Source organism: Calidris pugnax, unplaced genomic scaffold (genome assembly GCF_001431845.1).
Source record: "Calidris pugnax isolate Ruff unplaced genomic scaffold, ASM143184v1 scaffold7, whole genome shotgun sequence".
Taxonomy (NCBI): domain Eukaryota; kingdom Metazoa; phylum Chordata; class Aves; order Charadriiformes; family Scolopacidae; genus Calidris; species Calidris pugnax.
In genome coordinates this window covers 587,935-600,923 of record NW_015090762.1, presented here as the reverse complement: position 1 = coordinate 600,923, position 12,989 = coordinate 587,935, and the positions used below count along the sequence as shown (strand labels likewise).

At 63.9% G+C, this 12,989-nt stretch overlaps 2 protein-coding genes across 2 annotated transcripts; both read left to right on the top strand.

Moving 5' to 3' along the window:
- The first annotated feature begins 458 nt into the window (after nucleotides 1–458).
- LOC106885400 (GATS-like protein 3) lies at nucleotides 459–4,755 on the top strand. Its single transcript, XM_014937615.1, has 7 exons — nucleotides 459–1,197; nucleotides 1,324–1,456; nucleotides 2,520–2,643; nucleotides 3,301–3,414; nucleotides 3,501–3,583; nucleotides 3,747–3,841; nucleotides 3,946–4,755. The coding sequence occupies exons 1-7, from the start codon at nucleotides 790–792 to the stop codon at nucleotides 4,009–4,011; spliced, it is 1,023 nt and encodes a 340-aa protein (XP_014793101.1). The 5' UTR covers nucleotides 459–789; the 3' UTR covers nucleotides 4,012–4,755.
- A 2,917-nt stretch (nucleotides 4,756–7,672) lies between these two features.
- LOC106886083 (leukemia inhibitory factor-like) lies at nucleotides 7,673–9,378 on the top strand. The gene is made up of 3 exons (XM_014938784.1): nucleotides 7,673–7,756; nucleotides 8,630–8,766; nucleotides 8,901–9,378. Exons 1-3 carry the CDS (start codon nucleotides 7,720–7,722, stop codon nucleotides 9,357–9,359), a joined length of 633 nt encoding a protein of 210 aa, XP_014794270.1. The 5' UTR covers nucleotides 7,673–7,719; the 3' UTR covers nucleotides 9,360–9,378.
- The last annotated feature ends 3,611 nt before the right edge of the window (nucleotides 9,379–12,989 follow it).

Here is a 12,989-nt window from a genome sequence, read left to right as displayed (position 1 = left end):
GGGTGCAGAGCCTGTCCCCCCCATTCCATGGGTGCGGGACCCCTCCCTGGGACGACCTCTCCTCTGCCATTGATGCAATGAGTTTGCCTTCTCAGCTGGGCTGAGAGGCCGAGTGCGGGGCTGTCTCCCGTGGGTGCTGCCTCCCACCTTCCCTGGGAAGGGGGAGTGGTTTGGAGACCCCTGGGTGCCCCCCCACCCTGTCCCCTTCCAGGGAGCACTGTGGGGTGGGGAAGGGGTGCTGTGGACGGGGGGATGCCCTCAATGAATCCTGGGGCACCCCATCAGTGCCAGCCCCTCTCCCAGGCAGGAGGGTGGGAGCAGTGGGGGGGGACAAGCACAGCCCCCCTTGTCCCCGCTCCATCCCGGGGCAGGAAGGGCCCAGCCAGCGCCTGCCCTCCCTGCCAACAAAAGCAGCTTTTTGGGAGGCAGCCCTGGCCCTGGGTCAGCCTGGGCTCGGCCTCTCCCTGCTGGGCTGGCACCAGGTCCTGGCATCCCCGGGACAGTGGGGTGACCCTTCCCTTGTCCCCTCCAGTGTCCTGTCCCCCCACCCCCCACGAGTATCCCTACTGCTGGACGCTGGGCTGGGGGATCCCGGGGGGCTGGGGATGAGCCGGGCAGCCCCAGGGCCCTGGCGGTGCTGGTTTTGGGGTGCAGCACACCCCGGCACCCCCTCGCTCCCAGCCCTAGGGGGGTGTCACAGCTTCAGCCCCGCTCATCCCTGTGGCCAAATTCAGGTGCCATCTCAGTGCCTGAAGCGGCTGAGCCCTGTCTGGCTCGTTCCACTTGTAGATGGGACTGGTCTGCGCCCCCAAACCAGCATCTCCAGCCCCACACCTGGGGTTGATCCTGTCCTGGCTCCATCAGGCCAGCTCGTCTCCTGCGGGACAGTGTGACACGTGGTGCCAGAGCTGGTGTGAGCCCAGTGGCACGGACAGGGCATGTGGCGTTGGGTGCATCGAGCCCCAGGGAGCCCCGTGCCTCAGTTTCCCCTTGTCCCTCACAGAGCTGCCGCCCTCCGAGTTCATGCAGGTGGCAGATTCGACGTGGCTGGTGCTCAGCGTCGTCTCCAATGGCCGGGCGCCCTCCGGCTGCCAGGCCACCGGCGTCACCAAGATCGCCAGGTCGGTCATCGCGCCGCTGGCCGAGCACCACGTCTCGGTGCTGATGCTCTCCACCTACCAGACTGACTTCATCCTGGTGAGCGCCGGGCGAGGACGGGGGACGGTGGCGCCTGGTCCCACTGGGGTGGGGACCCTGCTGTCCCCATCTGGCTTCGTGGAGGTGTGGTGGCAGCGCTGGCCCTGATCCTGCACCCCCGACCAGGTGCGGGAGCGGGACCTGCCGGTGGTGATCCACACGCTGGCGGGGGAGTTCGACATCTACAAGGAGGAGGGCGGCGAGTGCGTCCCTGTCACCTGTGATGACGTGAGCAACGGCTTCCTCAAGCCCAAGCAGGGTGAGTGATGCCAAGTGCCATGTGCCCTAGGGCCACCCCACCCAGTCCCTGCGGAGATGCTCCAGCTCCCCCCAGTGGCTCCACATCCCTGGGGACCACCCAGTCCTCTCTGAGATGCTCCAGCTCTCGACGGTGGTACCCACATCTTTTGGGGACCTCCAGAGCCACCTGGTCCCCGCTGAGATGCTCCAGCTCCCGCAATTGGTACCCACATCCTTGGGTGACCTCTGCGGCCATCAAGTCCCCTGTGAGATGCTCCAGCTCCCCCCAGTGGTCCCACATCCCTGGTGACCATCCAGTTCCCTCTGAGATGCTCCAGCTCTCGCCAGTGGTACCCACATCCTTGGGGACCTCCAGAGCCATCTGGTTGCTGCCAGATGCTTTAGCTCCTGCCGGTGGTACCCACATCTTTGAGGGACCTCCAAGGCCACCCAGTCCCCACTGAGATGCTTCAGCTCCCCCTAGTGGTACCCACATCCTTGGGGACCACCTAGTCCCCTCTGAGATGTTCCAGCTCTTGTCGGTCGTACCCACATCCCTGGGGGACCTCTGGGGCCACCCAATCCCCCCTGAGATGCTCCAGCTCCCCCCAATAGCTCCACATCCCTGGGGACCACCCAGTCCCCTCTGAGATGCTCCAGCTCTCTCTGGTGGTATCCACATCTTTGGGGGACCTCCAGGGCCACCTGGTTCCTCTGAGGTGCTCTAGCTCCTGCCGGTGGTACCCACATCTTTGGGGGACCTCCAGTCTACCCATGCCCCACTGACACGCTCCAGCTCCCACAGGTGGTACCCACATCCTTGGGGGACCTCCAGGGCAACCCAGTCCCTGCTGAGATCCTCCACCTCATGGTACCCACATCCTTGGGAACCTCCAGGGTCATCCCATCCCTGCTGAGATGCTCCAGCTCCCCGCAGTGGTACCCACAGCCTTGGGGAACCTCCAGGGCCACCCCTCTGTGCCCTGAGGGCTGCCGGGCTGTGGTGCGGTGGCCACGGGGTGGCACTGCGGCACTGTCCCCAAGCTGTCCCCGCGCCTGACGGGTGGCTCTCCCCCTGCCAGCCGCCAGCCCCACGCTGCACCCCGTGCAGAGCCCCCAGACCCGCTTCTGCGTCCTGACCGTGGCCCCCGACACGCTGCCCGCCATCGCCACCATGCTCATCGACGTCCTCTTCTACTCCCACAGGTGGGTCCCAGGGATGGGGACGGTATGGTGGCCCCTCACCCAGTGTCACCTCAACCACAGTGACACCTCCCTCCCCTCGCTCCCAGTGGCTTTTCAAGCTCTGGGTGTATTTTGCGAACTGGTTTTGCCCTCCCGAACATACTGGGGGGCTGCAGCCGTGTGGGTGTCATGGGTCCTGCTGCCACCATGGACATGGGAGCCCTGAGGTGACCCAGGGGACAAGCCCCTGTTGCAGCAAAGCCCAGGGAAGGGGGATTGTGAAACAGGAGAGAGCGGGTTGCCAGAGGCTGGTGGGAACAGCGCTGGGGTGCGGGGATGCTCCTGGCCAGGACATCCTGTGTCTCCTGGGCTGAGGTCCCCTGGTGGGACCTTCCTGCTCTGGAGGCATCATGGTGCTTCGGAAATGTGTGCCACCAGCGTCACCCCTGCCCTGTGTGTGATTGACACTTGCAGCCCCCCAACCCAGTGGCTGTATGAGCTGCAGACCCTGCGGGTAGCACCCTCTCCTGTCCCCCCGCTCCTCCCCACCCCGTGTCATCCCAACGTGATGCTCAAAGACACCCAGCGCCACCATCAAGCCCTTCTCCTCCCTATTTCGGAGGTCACGACCTCTCCCTGTGACTCTTCTTCCCCCCCCCCTCCTCCTCTGCTCTGCAGTCCCCCGAGGGAGGCTGGCGCCGGCAGCCAGGACCTCGACTCCATCACCTTCTTTGCCTTCTCCCTCATCGAGGGCTACATCTCCATCGTGATGGACGCCGAAACCCAGAAGCGGTAGGTGACATCTGCGTGGCTGTGTGTCCCCAGGGGCTGGGGGCTTGGGGAGGAGAGGGTTACACTCATTCCGCCCCCGCCCCCAGGTTCCCCAGTGACCTGCTGCTGACCAGCTCCACGGGGGAGCTGTGGCGGATGGTGCGGATCGGCGGGCAGCCCCTCGGCTTCGGTGAGTGTGGCCGTGGTGGCTCTGTCCCCTCCCTGTGCCTCCCCCTACCCAGGGCGGGGAGAGTTGTGCTCGGGGGTGATGCTCTTCCTGGATGTTCCCCCCCCACTCCATGGCTGTGCCACCGGGGCCACCGCTCACCCCAGGGGTGCCTTGTCCTCCCCAGACGAGTGTGGCATCGTGGCCCAGATCGCGGAGCCGCTGGCCGCCGCCGACATCTCGGCGTATTACATCAGCACCTTCAACTTCGACCATGCCTTGGTGAGCCCCTGCCCCTCCCCGGGGACACCCCCTCACCCTCCCACCCTGGGGGTGTCCCCGAGGCTGACACCCCCTCTGTCATGTCCCCCTCCTCCCCCCGGCAGGTCCCCGAGGAGGGCATCGCCGAGGTCATCCAGCTGCTGCAGCAGCGCCAGGAGAGCGGCAGATAGCGGCTGGCTGTCCCCATGCCGGGTGGCCCGGCACGGTGGCACGGTGCACTCCCCCCCTTCCTCCCCCCTATATTCATTATTTTTTAATTTTAAGGCTTCCCCCCGACGCGGGGCAGAGCCGGGTGCTGCATCACTCCCTGCCTGCTGGGGCTATGGGGACATGGTGGCTTCAGGGACCTGGTGGCCTCATGGTGGTGGGACAGTGTCCCGTGGGAGGGGGGAGCCGTCCCCACTGTGCCACCCCCGTGGGTGAGGCCGAAGGGCAGCACCGTGCCATCCTCTGCCCCCAGGTTGGGGGGCTCGGGAGGGGAGTGGGTTGTCCCCCAGGGACCTGCTGGAGGAGGGGACATGGGGGGGACATGCCAGTGAGGGGTGACGTGGTGCTGCAGTGCTGGGGGTGACAGCCTGGGGCTGGTGGGACGTGTCCCCACACCCTGTGTGTGTGCCCACAGGTGGTCCTGTTGGGTGAGGAGGGGCGGCCATGATGCTGTGGGTCACCCCTGAACCAACTCTATGGAGGGGGCGAAACCATCCCTGGACCTGGGATTCCCTCCTGCACCCCAAAAATCTCCAAGGCAGAGAGGAGGGGGGTTGTGGTTCACCCCCAGCCCTGTGTCCCCTCCGGGGTGGCCCTGTGCCCCTGCCTGGGCTGTTGTGGGGGGATGACGGTGACCCCCCATCTCCTCCCAAGCTGTATTTTCACATAGTTTTTATAATAAGTCATTAAAAGTCCTATTATTTTTATTTCCACGTGGCCTGTTGCTCTCGGGGGTGGCCCAGAGCTGGTCCCCAGGGTGGTGGCTCTGGGTGGGATGGGAGCAGCTGGGATGTGACAGGGGGACGTGGCACTCCCTGTGTCCCCGCTGTGAGGTGACCAGGACAGGGCCAGCCCCCCTGCCACGTATTTTGGGTGAAGAAAGGGGTGAAGACTGCAGCCCCCAATGTCACCAGTCCTGGGGACACTGAGCACCCCAAGTCCTCTCCTGTTGCCACCAGCAAAGTGGCGTGCACAGGATGGGGGCTGTCCCCTCCTGGGGTGCCTAAGGAGTACTGTGACCCCCTTGGTGGCCAGGACTGTGTGGTGGTGGCCATGTGGATGGGCCCCCCAGCCCCTGGGTGCCCCCAGGGACTGCATCTGCTCAACAAGCAAGACTCGGTGGGATCGTGGTGGAAACCTCTTGGGGGTCTATTCGCCCAAGATGGGTGGCTCGGTGGGGCTTGGGATGGTGGGTCAACACAGTTCTGCTCCCATCATGTCCCCAAAAACCCAGCCCTGCTCCCCCATGCCCCAAGCGGGAGCGTGCCTGGGTTCCGGCCACCTCCTGCCTGCGTCAGATCCCACACGTTCGCGAGGTTCCTGCATCCTCCCCGGGCGCTTTCTTTCCTGTCTCGCTCTCTTGTCCAGAGTCATGGGACGCTGGTGACGCGCGCCCAAGTGATGAAGAAATTGCAGCCAGCCCATGCGGTCACCGTCGCTATTTTTGTCCCCCTTGGGGTATTGCACAGTCCCTCCGCCACCCGCTTTCCTCCAGCGGGGCGGCCACCACGGTGGCTTCCTCCCTGCCCAGCCTGGCAGGGACCCCGTCACTGGGAGGTGATGGTGCCACGTGGACAGGTCAGGGCTGCCTGTGGGAATCTGAGGGTGAGTGTGCTCTGCCCACATGGTCCTTCTCGCCTGGCCCAGGGTGCCCAGGGGTCCTGCCATGGCATTGCACATGCTGGAGTGTCCATGAGGTCAGGGAGGGAGGAATGGATGGAGTGATGGAAGGATGCATGGGCAGGTGGATGGATGAATGGATGGATGGAAGGAAGGAAGGAAGGAAGGATGGAAGTTCCTCTGGACAGACGGATGGATGGAAGGAAGTTCCAATGGATGGATGGATATTCCTCTGGGTGAGTGGATCGATGGGTGGATAGACCGATGGATGGATGGTTCATTGTAGGGATGCTAGATGCATAGACAGGTTGATGGATAGGTGGGCAGGCGGAGGGATGGTATGGGTGGGTGGGCAGCTGGTGGATGGATGGATGGATGGATGGATGGACGGACAGGTGGACATATGGACAGATGGCCAACAGACTGTCTAGACAGATGGATGGATGAACTACTTCAAAAAGATGGGGAGAGTAAAGGACCTTCCCCTGGCTCCTCCAGGGCTGTTCTGGGCACAGCTACTTCAAAAAGATGGGGAGAGTAAAGGACATTCCCCTGGCTCCTCCCTGCCCACACCAGCCCCTCCAAACCCAGCCCAGCTGCCACCTCCGCCAGGGGATGACTGAGGATGAGGAGGCTGGTGGAGGAAACAGCACTGGCACTGCTACCACATCAGGGAGTCCTGCACATCATGGAATGGCTAGGAAAGGGAAATTTTGGGGAAAAGAAACAATTTCTTCTTCCGAAAGGGAGTCACGGCTGTGTTTCTCTGCCCTGGAGGAGATTTTATTTCTGAGTTGTCTCCCCCACGCCACCACCAAACCCTCTGAATGTGCAAGCCTGGCACGGGGTGGTTCCCTCTGCTCGTGCCAGCACTTCTGATGGTCCCCAAAACCGAGCAGATACTGCCACGAATCTCAAAAAGCTGATAAAACATATTCCTTTTTGTGGGGTGGGAGAAGCCCCCGTGGGTGCCAGGCTGGGGCTCCGTCCGCCAGGCAAGGGGAGCTGTGGGGTGAAGGGGGTTTTCCCCCGGGTGCTGCGGGCAGTGCCGAGGCTGTGCCAGGCCCCGTGGCGATGCCGGCCGGGGCCGTGCGAGCCGGGCTGTCCCGCGGTGTGTTGCATAAGCCAGCCCCGCTGCCCGCCACGGCTTCCGCTGCCCTCGGCCCCCACGCCCTTGGGCAACACCCAGGGCCCCGCACGGGTCCCAGCGCCGCCGTTCGGCACCGGGCGGTTGCCTTCCCTCCCCCAGGTCACCCATGGGGGCTGCCAGGCAGAGGGGCTGCCCGGTGTCCCCAGCTTGGCCAGCACCCCTATTCGTCACACACAGGAGCTGGCGGGTGGGAGCAGATGGACAGAGGGATGGATGGAGCATCCTCCGGATCGTCGCGGGCGCTGTGGCTGGACACGGTCCCCAGCCATGCCAGGATGCTCCGTGCTTCCCGGGCTTCCACCTCCCTCCTTCCCAGGCTGGATTTTCATCTCCCGGGGCTGGACTGGGGATGCAGAGCCGCTTTGTGATGGGGCCACTGGTGTCCCCACGTGGCTGATGTCCCCGTCCCCGGGTGTCAGCCTCCCTCCTGCCACTGCCGCTGCTCTCTTTTGCATTTGGGTTTCGGGGCAGATCGGGGCCGTTTTCGGTTCAACCAGCCCATTGGGCACCGAGCAGTGAAATTGGGGTGACTCAAAGCGGCCCTTTCCCAAGAAGCCGGGTCGCAGGGGTTCAACGGCACCGGCGCGGCTGGATCCAGGAGGAGCAGCAGGACCACGGCCACCCCCCGGCCGGACCCGCCGGGACTCCCTCGAGGAACTGAATCGAAGAACAACCCCATCGGCCGGCCAGCATCATTTCCTCCCGCCGGGGCGGCTCACCCCGCTCATTGGCCCCCGGGGCACAGCTTCACTTCTGGCTGGCTTTCTGTTGGGCCCGGGTGCCTCCTTCGGAGGTGGGGGCGAATGGGTGCACTTTAAAAGGCCAGCTTCCCCATCGCCGAGCAGTAAGGAAGTCGCTCGCGCCTCCGGCAGCCCCCGCGCCGAAACACCCTGCCCCGGCCATGCGGTGCAACGGGCGGCCCCTGGGCGTGCTGGCAGGTAGGTGTCTGCCCGCGTCCCGCAACTACCCTCTCGCTCGCGCGCCAGCCGCGCCGGGACGGCCAGGAGCCGCGGGAGGGAGCGCGGCGGCAGCGGGGCCGTGTGGGGGTTGAGTCGGCATGCCACCATAGATGGTGTCACCGAGGGTGTCCCCTCCCTGCGCGGTGTCACCTCCCAGGGGCGCCAGCGGGGGGATGGGGACATTCATGCCCATGGCACATGGGACAGGGAGAACCGGGAATGGCTGCCTTCATCTTGGGGGAGAAGAGGTGGTGGGAGGGGACACATTTTGGGGTCAGTTTGGGGACTGACAGCAGAGGGTCAGGGGTCAGCTTGCTGGCACAGCTCCTGCACCCTGCCCAAGCCCTTCAACCCCCCCCAGCTCAGCCCGGCTGGATGATGTCTGCTGGTCCAGGGCCACATCCGAAGTCACCACACTGGCACATGGTGACAGCGAGGGCAGCGTCCAGCCAGAGCCAAGGGACAGATCTGGGAATGTCACCGCTGTCCCCTCCTGTGCGGTGGCCCACACTGAGAGGGGGAGCTGCTGGGTGGGCTGGGCTGTGTGCCCTGGCTGAGCCATGGCATCTTCATCATCCTCCTCCCCAGCAGGCTTTTGGCACAGGGGCTGGCTCATCCTTAGGGTAGCACTGGGGGCTTTGGCACGGGGGACACATGTCCCCAGCACATACTAATCTTGCCCCCAGGCTTGACGCCAGGGTGATGGGCACAAGGAGGCGAGCTCTCCCTCTGGCAGCCATCCCTATGGCACTGGGGCTGGTGGGCTTGAGCCTTTCCAGCACAGGGAGGGGGCTGCCTCCCTGCGCCCAGTGATGCCCCAGTGTCCCTCATCTCCCTCTTCTTCCTCCCCAGCTGTCACCAAAGGGCTCTTTATCCTCTGGGCGGTGCCGGGCCAAGGGGGGCGGCCCCTGCAGCCCCCGACCCTGCAGCAGATCCAGGCACTGGTGAGGCACATGGCCGAGGACGCGCAGGAGCTTTTCACCTTCTATGTAAGTCCCCTTCCCCGGGGCAAGGGGTCGCTCCTGTCCCCTCCATCGGGGGACACGGGGCTGGTGGGGGCGGGGAGTGTCCCCATGCTGATCTTGTCCCATGTCCCTGACCTTTCCCATCCATTCCTGGACAGGAGGAGAACCAGGGCCTGGCCATCCACCATCTCTGCCGCACCAACCACCCACCCGAGTGGCTGCGGGGACCAGTGGCGGGGTCTAGGGGGCTGCGGGGGCTGCAGGGGACCATGGCCCGCATGTCCCAAGCGCTGCAGGACATCACCCGGCACCAGCGCGACCTCAACCCTCCTGGTGCTGAAATCCTTCGCCGCTTGGCCAGCACCCACCTGAAGGTGCGGGGGCTCCTCAGCAACCTTAAGGGGCTCTTCCCAGCCCCCAGCTCCAACCCTGGCCTCCGCCCCCGCCCCACAGCACCCACCAAGGTCTTTCAGCAGAAGCTGGAGGGGTGCCGGATCCTCTGGAGCTACTCTCGCTTCATGGCCAAGCTCAATGCCCAGCTGGAAGCCAGGAGCCGCCGAGCACGACGGGAGAAGCAGAGATCACACCGGGGCTCACACCTGCCCACTCGCTCCTAGTGTGGCCGCACTGTCAATGGGGTTGTCCATGTCTCCATCTTGAGCCCCATCTTCATCCCTCATCTCCATCTCCACCCTCATCTCCAACCCCATCCCCATCTCCATCTTCATCTCTATCTCCATCCTCATCTCCATTTCCATCTCCATCCTCAACTCCACTTCCATCTCTATCCTCATCCCCATCTCCATTTCCACCCTCATCTCCAACCCCATCTCCATCTTCATCTCAATCTCCATGCCATCTCCATCCCCATCCCCAGGATGGAAACTCTCCCATCTCCATCTTCATCCCCATCTCCATCATCATCTCAATCTCCATGCCACCTCCATCCCCATCCCCATCCCCAGGATGGAAACTGTCCAACCAGCCAGGATGCACCATGGAGACCCTCCAAGCTCACACGGGTGAGGACACAAGTGTTCTCAAAGCAGCTCCCATCACATTGGCTTGCTGTGGGGACCACGCTGTCCCCGTGCCATTGCTCGGCTGCAGGACAGCCCTGCTCAGCCCCCTCCCCCATATCCTGCCCCACATTTCGCGTGGCCCAGTGCCATGGGGAGCCGTGTGCTTGGGTGTCCCCCGGGTGCCCAGCGCTGTGGGACGGAGCCGTTCCTTGTCACCGAGCCCTGCCGGATTTTCCAGTGATTCAATGGGTCCGGTGACCCAGCCTGACTAAGAGCCGCTCACCCAGCACCCGCCGTGCTGCCAGCCCCCCAAAAGTGCCACCGGCCTTGTCACCCCCTGCCCTGGGTTTGCTGACCCCAGAGAGCACCTGGGAGTGGAATCCTCCAAGCTCGGTGTCCCCGTGAGCTCGGTGTCCCTGCACACTCAGCACGCCTGTGTGCTTGATCCCCCCACAAGCTCAATGTCCCTGTGCTTTCGGTGTCCCTGCACACTCAGCACGCCTGTGCGCTTGGTGTCCCCACAAGCTCAATGTCCCTGTGCTCTCTCCCCGTGAGCTCGGTGTCCCTGCACACTCAGCACGCCTGTGTGCTTGATCCCCCCACAAGCTCAATGTCCCTGTGCTTGGTGTCCCCCTGTGCTTGGTGTCCCCCTGTGCAGCATCCTTGTGCTCACACTTGCATGCTTGGTGACCCCACGGTCTTGGTGTCCCTGAGATCTCAGCATCCCTGTGCCCTTGGTGTCCCCATGCCTTGGTGTCCCTGAGATCTCAGCATCCCTGTGTCCTCAGGGACCCTGTGCCCTTGGTGTCCCCATGCTACAAGTGTTCTCAAAGCAGCTCCCATCACATTGGCTTGCTGTGGGGACCATGCTGTCCCCGTGCCATTGCTCGGCTGCAGGACAGCCCTGCTCAGCCCCCTCCCCCATATCCTGCCCCACATTTCGCGTGGCCCAGTGCCATGGGGAGCCGTGTGCTTGGGTGTCCCCCGGGTGCCCAGCGCTGTGGGACGGAGCCGTTCCTTGTCACCGAGCCCTGCCGGATTTTCCAGTGATTCAATGGGTCCGGTGACCCAGCCTGACTAAGAGCCGCTCACCCAGCACCCGCCGTGCTGCCAGCCCCCCAAAAGTGCCACCGGCCTTGTCACCCCCTGCCCTGGGTTTGCTGACCCCAGAGAGCATCTGGGAGTGGAATCCTCCAAGCTCGGTGTCCCCGTGAGCTCGGTGTCCCTGCACACTCAGCACGCCTGTGTGCTTGATCCCCCCACAAGCTCAATGTCCCTGTGCTTGGTGTCCCCCTGTGCTTGGTGTCCCCCTGTGCAGCATCCTTGTGCTCACACTTGCATGCTTGGTGACCCCACGGTCTTGGTGTCCCTGAGATCTCAGCATCCCTGTGCCCTTGGTGTCCCCATGCCCTTGGTGTCCCCATGCTCTTGGTGACCCCATGCTCTCAGCATCCGTGTGTCCTCAGGGACCCCCATGCTCCTCCCTCTGCGCTCAGCATCCCTGTCCCCTCAGGGTCCCCTGTGTCCCCAGGCCCCTCGGGCTCGGCTCTGGCCACCGCACTGTGATGGTGGGTGGTGGCACCCACCCCCTCCCCACTAATTTATACATTAATATTTGCGTGGTTGTGGTATTTATTGACTCTTGGGGTTAATTTAATATGTCCCTGCATTGGGAAGAAATATTTAAGGACATGTTTTTAATATATAAATATCTATTTTTATGATTAATTTTTTTTGTATTGTATTAAACTATGAATGTAACGAGGTTTTATTATTTATGGATATCACTATTTTTTGGTGCTCGTGGCACCCCTGTATTTTTGTATAACTGCAGAAGGAAATAAAGCATTGACCTCGGCCCGTGGGCCGCTGAGCGGTGGTGTCCCCGTGTGTGTCCCCGTGTCCCTGTGTGTGTCCCCGTGTCTGTGGGCACAGAGGGACTGTGTCCCAGTGGCCAGGCTGTGCCCGATGTCCTCACCAGGGCAGGTGGCACGGCATGGGATGGCAGCATGGGGTGGGATGGGACCTGGCCTGGTGTGGCACGGCATGGGCCGTGGCACCGCATGGTGTGACCCGGGACGTGGCACAGCACGGTGGCAGCTGGCACACGATGGCGTGTGGCACATGGCACGGCACGGGGTGGCACACAGCACAGTGTGGCACACGGCAGGTGACACGGCAGCCCGTGGCACTGCCAGGTGTGTGCCATGCCATGGCGCGACGCAACGCGACATGGCACCGTGTGCCACGTGTCACAGCACCCTGTGGGGCGAGCGGCCCCGCGCAGCCACCGGCACAGGCCGGGCCATCACCGCACTGAGCCAGAGCGCCATGTCCCTGCTGCCTGGCCGTGGCCACCGCGGGGACTGGGCCACCCCACTGCCACTGCTCTGGCTGAGTCAAAAATCCTAAGACCCGGTCATGTGGCACCGCGGAGTCACTCGTTCCTCGCCGTGTGCCGATGCCCGCCGGGCTGCCCGGCACTGCCGCCGGCACCACCACCTGAGTCAGTCGCGGGGAGCGTTGCCGCCGGGACGGCCACCGCTGCCGTTTGGGGACGCTCAGGGTGGGGACGATGTCACCATGAAGCAGCCCGGGCTGGCTTGCTGTGCTGTGGGTGACCCTGACCCTGCCACCACCCACCGGCTGCTGTCCCCCGCCAAGCCACCCGCCGGGCTCCGAAGAGGAGGCAGCGTGCATGGGCTGCAGAGGGGAGGGCACAGGTATGTGACGCCCCCCACCCTCCCCCAGGGACTGGCATGGAGGGGTTGGGGGCACCCCCCTCAAACAGGGGGTGAGTGTCACCCGAGGGATGTTAGCAGCCCCCACGTCCCTGGTGTCCAGATGGGGCCAGGGTCCCTCCTTGCAGGGCCACCCTGAGGGACCCCACTGCCCACCCCTGGGAAAAGCCACCCCATGGAGGGGACATCTCTTGGCCACGGTCCCCAAGGGAGCTCCTCACCCCACCTGGCTGGGCTGGAAATCAGCAGGGTGCCTGCCTGTGGGGTGACATTGCTGGGGTGGCACCGGTGGGGTGGCATTGGGAGGGTGGCACTGATGGGGCACAGAGTCTGGGGGGAGGCAGTCCCGGGCAGGGAGAAATGGTGAGTCAAAGGGGAATTTGGTCACCGCCATTATTCAGCCCCAGGTTTCCCTGGGGTGAGGGCACGGGGGCACCAGACTTACCCCCACTCTCCCTTAGTCCCCCCCAGCACAGACCCCCCC

Bases quoted from the DNA above. Each gene is read 5' to 3' on its own strand.
- LOC106885400 (XM_014937615.1), top strand. From the start codon at position 790: ATGGGACTGGTCTGCGCCCCCAAACCAGCATCTCCAGCCCCACACCTG. The intron at 1,198-1,323 runs GTGAGCGCCGGG...ACCCCCGACCAG, and splicing joins ACCAGACTGACTTCATCCTG to GTGCGGGAGCGGGACCTGCC. The intron at 3,415-3,500 runs GTAGGTGACATC...CCCCGCCCCCAG, and splicing joins GACGCCGAAACCCAGAAGCG to GTTCCCCAGTGACCTGCTGC.
- LOC106886083 (XM_014938784.1), top strand. From the start codon at position 7,720: ATGCGGTGCAACGGGCGGCCCCTGGGCGTGCTGGCAG. The intron at 7,757-8,629 runs GTAGGTGTCTGC...CTTCCTCCCCAG, and splicing joins GCCCCTGGGCGTGCTGGCAG to CTGTCACCAAAGGGCTCTTT. The intron at 8,767-8,900 runs GTAAGTCCCCTT...ATTCCTGGACAG, and splicing joins AGGAGCTTTTCACCTTCTAT to GAGGAGAACCAGGGCCTGGC.